The sequence below is a fragment of the Pristis pectinata genome, chromosome 9, assembly GCF_009764475.1.
Source record: "Pristis pectinata isolate sPriPec2 chromosome 9, sPriPec2.1.pri, whole genome shotgun sequence".
Taxonomy (NCBI): domain Eukaryota; kingdom Metazoa; phylum Chordata; class Chondrichthyes; order Rhinopristiformes; family Pristidae; genus Pristis; species Pristis pectinata.
The window spans coordinates 15,080,811-15,097,441 of record NC_067413.1 but is presented as its reverse complement, the minus strand read 5'-3'; the positions used below and the strand labels follow the sequence as shown (position 1 = coordinate 15,097,441).

At 42.9% G+C, this 16,631-nt stretch overlaps 1 protein-coding gene across 1 annotated transcript in view; it reads right to left on the bottom strand.

Moving 5' to 3' along the window:
• Positions 1-16,631, bottom strand: part of lama1 (laminin, alpha 1) — a 274,266-nt gene that overhangs the window by 34,656 nt on the left and 222,979 nt on the right. Inside the window, exons 50-53 of the mRNA XM_052022961.1 lie at positions 9,729-9,873; positions 6,840-6,981; positions 3,683-3,797; positions 1,434-1,604 (exon numbers count right to left, since the gene is read on the bottom strand). Of these exons, the coding sequence (XP_051878921.1) occupies positions 1,434-1,604; positions 3,683-3,797; positions 6,840-6,981; positions 9,729-9,873 (573 nt within the window). The remainder of the gene's footprint in view (positions 1-1,433; positions 1,605-3,682; positions 3,798-6,839; positions 6,982-9,728; positions 9,874-16,631) is intronic.

Here is a 16,631-nt window from a genome sequence, read left to right as displayed (position 1 = left end):
CAAACCAAGCCTATCCAATCTCTCCTTCCTGGTGAATCTCTTCTGTGCTCCAATGCTATCACATACTTCTTGGACTGTGGTGACCAGAACTGCACACAATACTCCAAGAGCAGCCTGACCAATGTTTTCTACAGCTGCAACATGATATCCCATCTTTTATACTCAATGCCTCAGCTCATGAAGGCAAACATACCAGGTGCCTTCTTCACTACCTTATCCACCTGTGTCTTCATTTTCAGGGGACTATGAACTTACACCCCAAGGTCAGTCTGTACATCAACATTCCTGAAGTACCTGCCATTTACTGTATATGTACCCTTAGCATTTGATATCCCAAAATGCATACCTCACACCTGTCTGGACCAAATTCCACCTGTCACCGCTCTGCCCAACTTTCTAACTGACCTACGTCCCTCCATGTCCTTAGAGGACCTTCTTCTCTATCTATGACTCCACCAGTTTTCGTATCATTAGCAAGCTTACGAATCAGACCACCTACATCCTTTTCCAAGTGACTTATTTACATATATATGACAAACAACCAAGGTCCCAGCACCAATCCCTGCAGTACCCCACTGGTCACAGAATTCCAGACAGAAAAAAATAACCTCTAGCACGACCTGCTTCCTCCTATCACCAAGTCAATTTTGGATCCTGTTTGCTGACACTCCTCGGATCCCTTGTCCTTCTGGACCAGCCTACCATGCGGGACCTTGTCAAAAGCCTTGCTAAAGCCCATGTATACCACATCTACAACCCTGCCTTTGTTACTTTTCTTCATTACCTCCTCAAAAATCTCAGTCAGATTAGTGAGACAGGATTTCCCCTGCACAAAACCACAATCTGTTGCTGCCTTTCCAGGTGAACATAAATCCCGTCCCTTAGAATCATTTCCAATAATTTCGCCTTTGCTCATGTTTCACCTTATGGCTTGTGGAACTGAACTTTAAGAACCATTCCTGGACTTGGAGTTTGGGACTTTGCCACACACACACATGAAGAGTTTAGTTTTTGGGGTTAATGTTCAAGGTTTAATATTTTTGAATTTCTAACATACTAACATTTTTACTTCTATTTTTCGTATTATCATAAGTAGTGATTAATAAAATAGTTTTTAACACCGAATCATGACTCGGTGTGTTTCTTTTGTTGCTGGTTCGTGACAAAATTGGGGGCTCGTAAAGCTCACTGGCCTGCAGTTTCCCGGATCATCCCCACTGCTCTTTTTGAATAAGAGAGCAACATTTGCTATCCTTTCTCTTTCCAAGTAGTCCTGCAATTTTTCCATTATCCTCAGTTCCCATCTGATAGTAGTTCCTGGATCTCCTTCCAACACATTCTCTCACAGTGTTCCCCAGATTTTATGTGAAAACAGTTTCCTCATTACCCCTCCCCAATTTTTCTCCACAGATTACATCAGCCACCGGACTCACCATTTTTGTCTGCCGCCGATTACGACCTCCAGTTGGTTTGCCCATACCAGCTAAGATGAGCCCAGTGTCATTCTTGGTGGCAAATGTTGCCATTAACTTTGCTTCCAATGGTAGAACCTTAGGCCGTAATTGAATGTACCCATTTTTGAAAACACTCACACTCCGTATAGGCTGTTAAAAAGAAAACATATAAATATTATTGAAAACATTTCAATGGAGACCCTGATCTTGGTCTCTGCACTCAAGAAAGTACAGTCAATCAACCTTGCAACAATAAGATGAAAGAAATAAATTACAACAAGAGAAATAATGCAGATGCTGGAAATTGGAAATAAAAGTAGAAAATGCTGGAAATACTCAGCAGCTCAGGCAGTATCTGTGGAGACAGAGAGTTAACACTTCAGGCCAACAACCGACTGAGGAAAAATGACCAAACATCATTGACCTGAAACATTAACAGATGTTGCCTGAACAGCTCGGCATTTCAATGGATCTACTGTTTTGAAACAAAAATCGTGAGAGAACTGGCTTAATCATTGTCACGTATTATCTGTAGTGGAATATTGTTTGGGTTAAGTGGTGTTCAGAAGCACAATAACAGCAAAGCTGGTGAGGGAAGGGAGAGAAGAATCGACCTTGAAGAAGAAGGAACACAAGAAAATAGAAGCAAGAGTTGACCAGTCAACCCATGAAGCCTGTCCCACCATTCAATGTGATCATGGCTCATCTAACCCAGGCCTCAATGCCAGATCCCTAGAACCCTCAACACCCCAAATCTTCAAAAACTTATCTGTCTCCACCTTAAATACTTCTAATGAGCCAGCCTCCACGGCTCGCTGAGGTAGAGAATTCCAAGGATGAATTCCAAGGCAAAGACGCAAGTAAGTTTAACACCCCCCCTCCCTTAAACTAATGCCAAACCAGGCCTCAGCTCCCTGAGACTTGCTCCAATTGTCAAGGCCTGGGACATCCTTGGGTCTCACACGTGCAGTCCACTAGCAAGTCAGACTGATGTCACTGCATGTGCCTAGCAACCGCTGTGCATGTGGAGAGACATTCTCAGTTCAAACAACTTCCATCATGCAGCATTTAAAAACTGGTGCTCTTAAATCTTAATAAATTAAAAAAAATTCTCAGATTCCACATGTGACTTGATTTTGCTCCAAGAATTACAGAACAGTACATCATAGAAGGCTATTGAGGCCATTAAAATTTAATCCAGTTAATCCCACTCCCCATCTTTCTCCATATCCTTGCATTATTTCTCCAAGCACTTATCCAATTTCCCTCTGAAAGTTATAATTTCCACCATATCAGACCATACTTTCCAAATCCTAACCACTCACTGTGCACATCTACTCATGTCGTCTCTGGATCTTTTCCCACTCACTTTAGATCTGTGGCCTCTGCTTATCAACTTTCAGATATTAGAAGCAATTTCTCCATCTCAGCCGTCCAGGATTTTAAACACATGTTAACCTGGTAACTGGTGTTCTGTGACTGCAGCCAGGATGGCTGACTTTTAGATTACTAAATGCTGTTCTCTTCTCCTCCTCTCGGCAGTACTTCAACTATTCTGATTATCTACGTTCAAATTTTGACTGATGATTTTATAGATTCTGAAAAAACCATTGCACATTTACATCATGTTTTGTTTATATTTCAGTCTTTATTAATGTATTGAAGTATTGTATCAAGTTTTGGTCTCCTTAGCTAAAAAAAAGGGATATACTTGCCATAGTGGAAGTGCAGTGAAGATTTATCAGACTGGTTCCTGGGATGGTAGGGTTACCATATGAAGAGAGATTGAGTAGACTAGGCCAATATTCTCTAGCATTTAGAAGAATGAGAGGTGATCTCATTGAAACTTGTTCTTCAGGGCTCGTTAGGTGGATACGGAGAGGATGTCTTCCCTAACTGAGGAGTCTAGAACAAGGGTTTATAATCTCAAAATATAGGGTAAATCATTTAGGGCTGAAACATGGAGAAATTTCTTCACTCAGAGGGTGGTGAATCTTTGGAATTCTCTATCTTGTAGGGATCAGTCATTTGAACAGATATCAATAGCTTTTGAGATAGTAAGGGAATCCAAGGCCATCAAGGGATTTGGGGATAGGGCAAGAAAATAACATGAGGTAAAAGATCAACCATGATCTTGATGAATGGTGGCGCAGGCTTGAGGGGTCTGACGGCCTACTCTTAATTCTTATGTTTTTGAAAATTCTCTATTTATCCTGCTTTTCTTTTACCTCAAGCAAACAACCTTTCTTCACACCCAAGGAATTCCTCAGCAGGTCAAACGTAGATCGGTAAATCTCCACCTTCTTCAAGCAACCCACAAATGATTTGCTGAGAACTTCTTTCCTGCAAAACAGCCAATAGTTGAAATAGAAACATGGGTTGGTGACAGCATCAAACCAGTGTTGTTGATTGAAGTATTAAAGGAGAAAAGCAAAATACTACAGATACTGTAAATCTGACAAAAAGCAGAAAGTGTTGGATACACGCAGAAGGTCAGGCAGCAGAGGTAAAGTTGCAGGTCAATGATCTTTCAACAGAATGGGAGGAGGAACAAGTGTGTATTTAAAGTTCTCTCCACCTCTTCTAAGTCATTGACCCAAAATGTTTGCTCCATTTCTCTCTCCATAGATGCTGCCTGACCTGCTGAGTATTTAAAACTTTTTCTATGTTTATGGCAAGGGGGAAATGTAGGTTTATTCTATTTATAGTGCAGAAAACTCACCTCCTAGGTAAAAATACTGCTCCACTAATGAAGTATGATGGATTCTAAAAGGCTGATGGGGATTTGGATCAGTTTCTGCTAACTCACACCTACTAAGGGGACCTTGAAAAGTGAATTTGATTTCCTCCACCGTAGACAGTTAGTAATCCCAGGATAAAACCTCCAAGGCGCAGACTTTTATACATAAAATATGAAAAAGTAAGCACACCAGAACTTGAACATTAATCAAAAAACTGTAAAAATGTAGAACTGTAAATCTGAAATAGAAACAGAAAATGCTGGACATATTCAGCAAATCAGACAGCACCTGTGGAGAAAGATTCAAAGTTAAAATATCAGGTCCACAGCCTTTTGTCAGAACTGGAACAGTTGGAAATCAAACATGTTCTAAATTGGAGAGAAGAAAGAGGAGGAGGGAACAAAGGGAATGTTGACTACAGGGAGGAAACCAAAAGAGTCTGATGATACAAAAGGCGGCGGTGCCAGATAAGAGAGGGTGATGAAGGCTTGTTAACCATGGCTGATCTGTCTGGAGCAGCTATAAATAGAAGAAGATGAAGGAACAGTGGAGGAAGAGGGAAAGGAATTGCTGGAACCATGGGGTGCAAAGCCTTGCAGATATTTGAAAGTAATGAGAATGGTGGAAATACCCAGCGGGTCAGGCAGGATCTGTGGAGAGAGAAACATTTAACGTTACCAAAGGACGATCTTTCATCAGAACTGGCCAGTTCCGATACAATCCGGTAAGTCTGGTTATCTGAAATAGTTGAATTCAGTGTTGGGTTCTGATGGTTGTAAAGTGCCCAGATGGAAGATGAGATACCATTCTGCGAGTTAATAAAGCTAGGCTTTATTAGGACAGTGAAAGAGGGCAAAGAAAATCAGAGTGGGAGTGGGATGGATGACTAAAAATGACAGGCACCTAATCTGCATTTCTTTTCTTCAACGTAGAGGAGCACACTGCAGGCACCAAATGCAGTTACACTGAAATGGAAGAAGTGCAAGTGAATTGCTGCTTTCCCTGGATAGAATGTTTGGTTCTCTGGAGGGTGGGAACAAAAGAGGCAAAAAGGCAAGTGTTGCATTACCTGAGGCTGCATGGCTAGAGGCGTGGGTATTGGAGGATACGGAAGTCACAGTGAGAACAATCCCTTCAGAATGCTAACATGGGTGGGGAGGTGGTGCAAAGATGCATCCGGTTGATAATGAGTAGAAGGTGATTGCAAGGAGAACCTTAATGTTGCTTTGGGTGAGAACCCTGTCAACTATGATGGATGGGAAGTCATAATTAAGGGAAGAAAGACACATCCTGGAAACACTGGGCTGGAAAGTCTGGTCATCAGAACCAATAAAACAGAGCTGAAGTATCTGGGAGAATGGTATGGAGTCCTGGCAGGAAGTAAGGAGGGAGTAGGTTTGTCAAGTTAGCTGTGAGAGTCCAAGGGTTGTCGTGTATATTGAACTCCAACTTATCCCTTGAAATGGAGCTATAGAGATTGAGGAAAAGGAAGAATGAGACTTGTGATATTGTGAGCTGGGTGGAACCTGGCAGAAAAGGTGATGAAACTTTCATGTTCTGTACGAGAGAAAGAACTAGCACTAATACAGTCATCAACATACCAGAGAAAGAGATCGGAGAGGGGGCTTAAGTGGGATTGAAACAAGGACTGTCTCGTGCATCTCAGGAAGAGTCAAGCAAAATTTGGAGCCATATGGGTTCCCATAGCTACCATGTTTTATGGCAAAAATGATCAGATTGGGAACAAGAAACTGAAAGCTGTCAAAGTGGCAGGAGTTAGATTTGTCACGGTTGTTGATGGGAGGAGACATGGGAGAAAATAGAGCTAACCAAGGGCACTGCTGCAGTTAGCTCTGCTGCCTCACAGCTCCAGAGACCCAGGTTTGATCCTGATCTTGGGTGCTATCTGTGTGGAGCTTGCATATCCTCTCTATGACTGCATGGGTATCTGTAGCGAACAAAATTCCCACATTCCCGAGATATGTCCGTAGGTTAATTGGCATCTATAAATTACCCTTTAGTGTAGGTAAATGGCAAAATAATCAAAGGGGAGTTGAAGGGCATGTATGAGAGCATAAATCCCTCAGATACAGGGAAATAAAGATGGGATTATTCTGTTGGGAGTTGACATGAACTCAATGGGCTGAATGGCTTCCTTCTATAGTAAGGGGATAAACTACCCTCTTCTTACACTGGTATGAGTATAACCTGTTTATATAGTCCTTAATTTTATCCTTGGAGACAAGTATTATTCTGATGATTCGACGCTGTATGCTCTCCAAGGTAAATCCATCCGTCTTATTATGACCAGAGTGCTCACTGTACAGCTCTCCATTTGTATTCTGGTCCTCCACAAATAGCAGTTCACTGGACATTTTGATTATTTTCTGCACCAGTCCATCTGTTTTAAGGATGTATACCCTTAAACCCCTAGATCTTGCAACTCAACTGTCTAGCTATACAATGCGTAGAAAGCAATCAGAATCAACCTCAACAGCTGTATGAAGCAGCCAGTTTAAAGATACTTTTCAGAGTCAAAACAACAAGATCACTAGAAGGTTACAGCCCTCTACCTTATTATATCCAGGGAGACTTGCAGCAGCAAAGCAATCTTGGAATGTAAGCCTGGTTACAAATTAAGTACCTGTAACTTCTGGAACGAGGTAGTCCCCCAATATATATTGGATCTTTGTGCCCACGATTGAGATCTGAAGCAGTTCCTGGTGATTCTCCTTGTACAGTTTCTCGGTCAGTTGAATTAAATGGGTCCATGACAGCCAGAACACCTGTGAACATTCATGAAGCTGCACTGTTTAAATGTTCTTGGTGACATGATACTATTGAGAAGTAAAGGTCCATGTTTATGTCTCTGAATGCAGTGGAAGCGGTATTCCCTGTCATCTCCCTGCATCAGGACAAGTGAAAACAGAAGCTAGCTGCTGGTGTGCTAATCACAAGATCAAAAGAGAAAGGAGCAGAAGTAGGCCATTCGGCCCATCGAGTCTGCTCCATGAGCTAAACTAATACTATTCCTATCTAGCCCCAATTTCCCGCCTTATCCCCATATCCCTTGATACCTTGACTAATTAGATACCTATCAATCTCCTCCTTAAACGCCCCCAATGATTGGGCCTCCACAGCTGTATGTGGCAAAGAATTCCATAATTTCACTACCCTCTGGCTAAAGAAATTTCTCCTCATTTCTGTTTTAAATCAGTACCCTCTAATTCTAAGATTGTGCCGTCTAGTCCTGGACTCACCCACCAGGGGAAACAGCTTAACCACAACTACTCTGTCCAGTCCTTTCAACATTCTAAATGTTTCTATGTGGTCCCCTCTCATTCTTCTGTACTCCAATGAATACAGTTCAAAAATCACTGGCAGTGATCCCCCTTGGGAAATATGGACATCAGCTGTCAGTGGACTCAGTTATCACATCCTTCGTAGGGGAATATTTTGCCAGTTCAGATGAAGGGTCTCAACCTGAAATGTTGCTTGTCCAATTCCCTCCACAAATGCTGCCTGACCAACTGAGTTCCTCCAGCAGCTAGATTTTTGCTCCAAATTCCAGCATCTGTGGTCACTTGTGGCTCCATCTTACCAGCATTAATGTTTGGGCTAGCACATGAAGAGGGGCCACTCGGGTAAAATATGCACAGATTTCTGGAATGTGAGGGACAAAAAGGTAAATTCAACAATCCCATGCTCTCAGAGAGAGTGAGTCATATTGGCATTACTCAGAGACAAAGGCTCTCTTATGTTTATTGATGAATTGTGGATGTCATTGGCAAGGATTACATGTGGGCATGCTATGTTGGCGCCGGAAGCGTGGCGACACTTGCGGGCTGCCCCCAGCACATTCTTAGTGATGCAAAAAGATGTATTTCACTGTGTTTTGATGTACATGTGACTAATGCTCAATTGGATAAGGAGTTCCAGCAACAATGAAAATCAGGCAGGGTTAAAGAATAGGTGATGGACCCAAACTGAGCCAATTAAGTTAAAATTAGGACTTATGGTCTCAATTATTTAACTAGCTTTTGAATATGGTCAACCAATGGAGTTCTGGAGCAGTGCAGTTACACTAGAATTCCATGAAGAGGCAGCATTAAGATTAAGATCTCCATTAAGATATCTTTATTAGTCACATGCACATTGAAACACACAGTGAAATGCATCTTTTGTGTAGAGTGTTCTGGGGGCAGCCCGCAAATGTCGCCACACTTCCGACACCAACATAGCATGCCCACAACTTCCTAACCTGTACGTCTTTGGAATGTGGGAGGAAACCGGAGCACCCGAAGGAAACCCACGCAGACACGGGGAGAATGTACAAACCCCTTACAGACAGCAGCCGGAATTGAAGCCGGGTCACTGGCACTGTAATAGCATTATGCTAACCGTTACACTACCGTGCCTGCCTCTTCAGGTGAGGGGGAGGAGAAAACTGAGGAGAACCAAAGATGGAATCCAGTACTGGGAAGTTGCTATCATTATACTATACCCACTGATCATTTTTGTTAAGATAAATAATATTTGGATTCATCTCATGCTTTGCTGTGTCAAAACATCTCACGTTATTTTACGCTGTTTGAATCTGTTCTCAATGTAAGAAAATGTCAGCCACATCTCTCAAGAACAATGAGATAAATGACCAGTTATTTTATGGCATTGAAGAAGTAACGTTTGGGAATGTGGAGAGAATAAAATGGGTTAGGATTAGGGTAAAGTTGGTGCTTGATGGTCAGTACAGACTCCATGGGACGAAGGGTGTATCACTAGACACTAAGAGAACTACTATCTATTCTTCAAATAGTGTGAGTAATGTCCAACCAAACCAAAACAGCTAAAGACGTTAGCAACTCATCTGCAGGAGAATTCTTAAGACTTAAGAATCAGAAATAAAAGGGCATATGTTTAAGGTGAGAGGAAGGAATTTTAAAGGGGATCTGAGGGGTAAGTTTTTTTTTACAGGTATCTGAAATCTGACGTGTGGAATGTGCTGCCAGAGAAGGTGCTGGAAGCAGATACAACTACTATATTTAAAAGGCATTCAGACAGACATGCAAATAGGCAAGATATGGAGGATATGAAATAAAAACGGAAAATGCTGGATATACTCGGCAGGTCAGGTCGATTCTCTGGGAGGAGAAAAAAGTTAACGTTTCAGAGTTCTGATGAAGGGTCTTTGACCTGAAACATTAACTCTGTTTCTCTTCCCATGGATGCAGCCTGATTTGCTGAGCATTTCCAGCATTTTCCGCTTTCATTTTAAATTTCCAGCATCTGCATCTTTTTTTGTTTCTCGCAGAGAAGGATGGGGTCCTAATACAGGAAAAAAGGGATTAGTGTACTTGGGTAAAAAGGCTGGCATGGACAGGGTGGGCCGAAAGGCCTGTTTCTGTGCTGTACGACTCTGTGACTTAAGTTCATTGCAGTGCATCTCTGAATGTAGCAATCTTTCAATTTTTAATAACACCTAATAAAAAAGGGAAAGGAATTTGAGGACTGGCTCATTGCTCGGTTGTCTTACCTAGTTTGCGATTACGTTGAAATGCAATTTTAAACCAAGTTCCATTGTTGTATCGTTTCTTGGACATGAGCATCAGAACTCCAGATCCGAGGTCAAAGGTCACTCGTACTTTCCCATCTGCCAGTTCTACTGCTAAGAAATCTCTCTGGTAAAAGATAATTAAGAGTAGGGGCATCAGTTGAGTATACCAATGAGATGAATGATCAGTCAACCATTTCCATTATTAACATTCATGAACTTGAATTCCACTTGAATTGGGAAAATAGAAATTCTTGCTTTTGAACAGTGTCTTTTATAGCCTCGGAGAGTCCCAAAGATGTATTACAGCAGAGTAAATGTTTTCGACTGTGACTCACTGTTGTAATGTGGGAAACGTGGTAGCCAATTTGCAGAAAGCAAGCTCACACAAAGAACAACATGATAAAGAATTAAACGAGGGTTGTGGTTCTGACAGCAAAGAATTTTGAGAGAAGTTTTGATAGAGGTATAGATGATCATGTCCAGTCTAGACAGGAGAGACAGATGGAAGCTGTTTTCAATCATGGCTGGTTCAAAGATTGGGGGTGCAAAGTTAAAACATTGCACAAAAGATACAAGGAATATGTGAGGAAAAACTTTATGCAGATGGTGGTTATGATCTGAAATTCACTGCCTGCAGGACTGGTGGAAACAGAAACCATCACTGTCTTCAAAGGGAATCAAAGGGATGGAGACCTTGAGCGAGCACGACTTGTAGGGCAATGAGGAGAAACAGGGGGAAGGTGACTGACTAAATGGGCCAAATGACAACCTCCCCTGCTGTAGCAACTCTGTGATTCTATTTGGTTTGTGACATTGAGATACCCCTGTTCTTCTTTGAAAGTACTGCATGCTGATTCATTCAATATATTTGAAGCTTTGATGGATAAATCTTTTGACAATAGAGCAAGTAAGTATGGTTGAGGCCAAAGAACAAAGGGGCCATTGTCTTATTGAATGGTGTCGCAAACTCGACAGGTCATATGGTTTACAACTTCTCCTATTTATATTTTTAATATAAAAGTCAGGAAGTCATGTTGCAGCTGTACAAAACTTTGGTCAGACCACATTTGGAGTACTGTGTGCAGTTCTGGTCAATGCATTACAGGAAGGACTTGGAGTCTTTAGAGGGGATGCAGATGAAGTTCACCAGGATGTTGTCTGGATTAGACTATTAACTATAAGGAGAGATTGGATAGACAATAGACAATAGGAGCAGAAGTAGACCACTCGGCCCCTCGAATCTGCACCGCCATTTTGAGATCATGGCTGATCCTCAACAATCAATATCCTGTTCCTGCCTTGTCCCCATATCCCTTGATTCCCCTATCTATAAAAACCTATCTAGCTCCTTCTTGAAAGTGCCCAGAGAAGTGGCCTCCACTGCCCTCTGAGGCAGTGCATTTCACAAATTCACAACCCTCTGGGAGAAGAAGTTTTTCCTCACCTCTGTCCTAAATGGCCTAGCCCTTATTCTTAAATCATGCCCCCTGGTCCTGGACTTCCCCAACATCTGGAACATATTTCCTGTCTCTATCTTGTCCAATCCCTTAATAATCCTGTATGTTTCAATCAGATCCCCTCTCAATCTTCTCAATTCCAGCGTGTACAATCCCAGTCTCTCCAACCTCTCAGCATAAGACAGTCCCGACATCCCTGGAATTAACCTCGTAAACCTACGCTGCACGCCCTCTATGGCCAGGATATCCTTCCTTAACCCTGGAGACCAAAACTGTACACAATACTCCAGGAGTGGTCTCACCAGGGCCCTGAACAAATGCAAAAGAATCTCTTTGCTTTTGTACTCAATTCCTCTTGTAATACAGGCCAACATTCCATTAGCCTTCATCACTGCCTGCTGCACTTGCTCATTCACTTTCAGTGACTGATGAACAAGGACTCCTAAGATCCCTTTGTATTTCCCCCTTACCTAACTCCACACCATTCAGATAGTAATGCGCCTTCCTGTTCCTGCTCCTAAAGTGGATAACCTCACACTTATCCACATTAAACTTCATCTGCCAAGTATCTGCCCACTTACCCAACCTATCCAAATCACCTTGAATTCTCCTAACTTCCTCTACACATGTCGCACTGCCACCCAACTTTGTATCATCAGCAAACTTGCTAATGTTATTCACAATGCCTTCATCTAAATCATCAACATAGATCGTAAACAGCTGCGGTCCCAGCACCGAGCCCTGTGGCACCCCACTAGTCACGGCCTGCCATTCTGAGAAACATCCATTCACCCCTACCCTTTGTTTCCTATCCGCCAACCAGTTTTCTATCCATGTTAATACCCGCCCCCCAATTCCATGAGCCCTAATTTTACCCACCAATCTCCTGTGTGGCACTTTATCAAATGCCTTCTGAAAGTCGAGGTATACAACATCCACTGAATCTCCCTCGTCTATTTTCCTGGTTACATCCTCAAAAAACTCCAGTAGATTAGTCAAGCATGATTTGCCCTTGGTAAATCCATGTTGACTTGACCCAATCCTATCATTGCTATCCAAATATGCTGCTATTTCATCCTTAATAATGGACTCTAGCATCTTCCCCACCACAGATGTTAGGCTAACTGGACGATAGTTCCCCGTTTTCTCCCTCCCTCCTTTCTTAAAAAGTGGGATAACATTAGCCATTCTCCAATCCTCAGGAACTGTCCCTGAATCTAAGGAACATCGGAAAATGATCACCAATGCATCCACAATTTCTAGAGCCACCTCCTTTAGTACCCTGGGATGCAGACCATCTGGACCTGGGGATTTGTCAGTCTTCAGCCCCATTAGTCTACCCATCACCATTTCTTTCCCAATGTCAATCCACTTCAGTTCCTCTGTCACCCTCTGCCTTTTGTCCATCCTTACTTCTGGGAGATTTCTTATGTCTTCCCCAGTGAAGACAGATCCAAAGTACTTATTAAATTCGACTGCCATCTCCCCATTTCCCGTAATAATTTCACCTGATTCGGTCTTCAAGGGCCCAACATTGTTCCTAACTAACTTCTTCCCCTTCACATACCTAAAAAAGCTTTTGCTATCCTCCTTAATATTCCTGGCTAGCTTGCCTTCGTACCTCATTTTTTCTTCCTGAATTACCTTTTTAGTTAAATTCTGCTGCACCTTAAAAATTTCCCAATCTTCTATCTTCCCACTCAGCTTGGCTCTGCCATACTTCTTCCTTTTTAACACAATGCTATCTCTGACTGCCTTTGTCAGCCACGGTGGCCCCTTACCCCTCTTTGAGTCTTTCCTTCTCTGGGGAATAAACTGATCCTGCGCCTTGTGCATTATTCCCAAGAATACCTGCCATTGCTGTTCCACTGACAATTCTGCTAGGATGCCCGCCCAGTCAACTTTAGCCAGCTCCTCCCTCATGGCTCTATAGTCTCCTTTGTTCAACTGCAAAATTGACCCTTCTGATCTGCCCTTTTCCCTCTCCAATTGCAGATTAAAAACTTATCATGTTATGGTCACTACCTCCCAATGGCTCCCTTACTTCGAGTTCTCTTATCAAATCCTGCTCATTACACAGCACTAAATAGCCCTCTCCCTGGTCGGCTCTCGTACCAGCTGCTCCAAGAATGCATCCCGGAGGAACTCTATAAACCCCCTATCCTGGGGTCCAGTACCAGCGTGATTTTCCCAGTCCACTTGCATATTGAAATCCCCCATAACTACTGTGACATTACCCTTGCCACATGCCAACATTAACTCACTATTCAGCTTGCACCCAATATCCATACCACCGTTCGGAGGCCTGTAGATAACACCCATTAGGGTCTTTTTGCCCTTACAGTTCCTCAGTTCTATCCACACTGACTCTACTTCTCCTGATTCAATGTCCCCCCTTGCAAGGGACTGAATCTCATTCCTCACCAACAGGGCCACCCCACCCCCACTGCCCACCTTCCTGTCCTTACTATAGCATGTATACCCTTGAAAATTCATTTCCCAGGTCTGATCTCCCTGCAGCCATGTCTCCGTTATCCCAACAACATCATACTTACCCATTCGTATCTGAGCTTCAAGCTCGCCTACCTTATTCCTGACACTCCGTGCATTCAGATATAGTATTTTTAAACCCATTCTCCCTCTCTCCATTTGTATTAATGTTCCGAAATTGTGTAGTTCCTACCTGTCCTCTACCCTCCATCTCGCTATCCTCTCTCTCATTCTGGATCCCCTCCCCCTGCAAATTTAGTTTAAACCCCCCCCCCCCACCCCCCCCGAGCAGCATTAGCAAACCTTCCTGCAAGAATGTCAGTACCCCTCCAGTTCAGGTGTAAACCGTCCCGTTGGAACAGATCCCATCTTCCCTGGAACAAATCCCAATTATCCATAAACCTGAAGCCCTCCCTCTCACACCATCCCCTCAGCCACGTATTAATCTGCCTAATCTTCCTATTCCTCTCCTCACTCGCATGTGGCACAGGTAGCAATCCTGAGATTGTTACCCTGGATGTCCTGCCCCTCAACTTAGCACCTAACTCCCTGAACTCTCTTTTCCTGCCCACGTCGTTAGTCCCTACATGGATCACAACATCTGGGTTCACACCCTCCCTCCTGAGAATAACCTGAACCCGATCGGAGATATCCCGGACCCTGGCACCAGAGAGGCAACAGACCATCCAGAATTCCCGATCATCCCCACAGAATATCCCATCTATCCCCCTGACTATAGAATCCCCTATCACTACCGCTCTCCTCTCTTCCTTCTTCCCCTTCTGAGTTGAGGGTCCACTCTGGGTGCCAGAGACCGGACCTCTGCAACTAGTTCCTGGTAGGTCATCCCCACCAACAGTATCCAAAGCGGTATAACTATTATTGATGGGGACAGCCACAGGGGTGCTCTGCTCTCTCTGCCTGCTCCCCTTCCCTCTCCTGACAGTTACCCAGTTACTCTCCTCCTGTCTTATCGGTGTGTCTATCTCCCGATAACTCTTATCTATCTCTGTCTCCGCCTCCCGAATGATCCGTAGTTCGTCCAGCTGCTGCTCCAATTCCCTAACTCGGTCTGCTAGGAGCCTCAGCTGGACGCACCTATTGCAGGATAAACTTGGACTGTTTTCTCTGGAGCGTCGGAGTCTGAGGGATGACCTGATAGAAGTATATAAAATTATCAGAGGCATAGATAGAGTAGACAGTCAGTCCTTTTCCCAGGTGGAAATGTCAAATACTAGAAGGCATAGCTTTAAGATGAGTGGCAGAAAGTTTAAAGGAAATATATGACGCATTTTTTTTTACACAGAGTGGCAAGTGCCTGGAATGCACTCCTAAGGGAGGTAGTGGAAGCAGATATGAAAGCAATATTTAAGAGGCATTGAGACAGACACATGAATAGGCAGGGGATAGAGGGATATAGATCATGTGCAGGCAGATGGGATTAGTTAAAATGGCATCATGGTTGGCATAGACATCGTGGGCTGAAGAGCTTGTTCCTGTGTTGTGCTGTATGTTCCTTTGTTCTAACCTTTCAACACTTCAGCATTTCCTCTGTACTGCACTGACACCTCAGCCTAGACTTCTGTGCTCAAGTCAATGGAGTGGGACTTGAACTCATGATATTCTGATTCGGCAGCGAGAGTATTATACTCTGAAAAACGTAGAACTTCTGTGGTTGTGGCCCACTTTTCTGTTCGCCTGTAAACCTGTGCCTTTATTTACTTTTTATGGAAGGATCAGGAAGGGAAGCTGATAAACCAGGAAAACAAAATATCCTAAAACAAGTCGTAATTCTGATTCTTCACTCTGCTAAGAACAAACCCACCCCACTTCTCAAATAATGAATTTCCCCATCAGACAAATATAGCCCCGAGCAGCTGTTCTGTCTCAAAAAAATCAATTTGCAAGTTTCATCCTTCTGATGTTTTACAGACAGAAGGGAATTTCACATCCAAAGGAATATCTAATGAAGGGAATCTGACCTGTATTGGCATGCATTGCTAACACAGGATTACAAGTGTCCACGATTGAACTACCACTGTGTTACTGTGTTCATGATCAAAATAGCAGTGAGACACAGCACTCCAGAGTAAGATGGCACATTGCTATGGTATTTATGAGTTGCTTCATGTCAGTCTATAAGCAAACAAGTGTACACTTTTATCTTCCTTTGAATCTGTCAGGTTTTAGCAGCGTGACAACAGAGCAGGATAGCACACTTGTAGCTGAGGAGCTCCCTGTCAGAAACGGGCAGTTCTGTTTCATGCTGGGATACTGTCAAAGCTTCCTACAGGGCGACTGAAGTCCAAGGACAAACAGTTAATGAGCAATCCTGCTGCACAGGGCATTTTCCCAGAGAAATACAAAGACAGCGAAATGAAGAAATGTGAAGGCAATTGGATTTATATTTGAAGGATGGGGGGAATTGGCCATGAAAGTCAGTGCATAAGGTATTTCACAGGTATATACAGTATGTCACTCCCTTCTTTTGAGGGCCTCAAATATTAAGAAGAAACTTTCCTGGGTTTAAGGTACATTTAACCAGTTCCCACAAGCTTTATGCCAATAATGAAAGAAAAATGTCATTTTTAAGTCCTGGTTATTTCATTAATAATGTATCGTTATGGTTTACAGTATCATTGCTTCTAATAAATTAAGTAAAATACGAACAGGTATGAAAAATAAATGTTAAATTCTATTCAGCTGATGGGAATGGGATACTTCTAACATTTATTATTACACAGGAGGCTATTCAGCCCATCAAGTCCTTTCCAGCTCCCAGCAAAGCAATCCCATCAGTCCTATCCATTCCCCCTCTTATTTCCCTGTAGCCATGCAACTTATTCTCTCTCATGTGCCCATTAACACCACTTTGATTGTTTTACCATTTAATCAGTCCTAGGGATAATTTTGGTAGCTAATCAACCTACCAGCA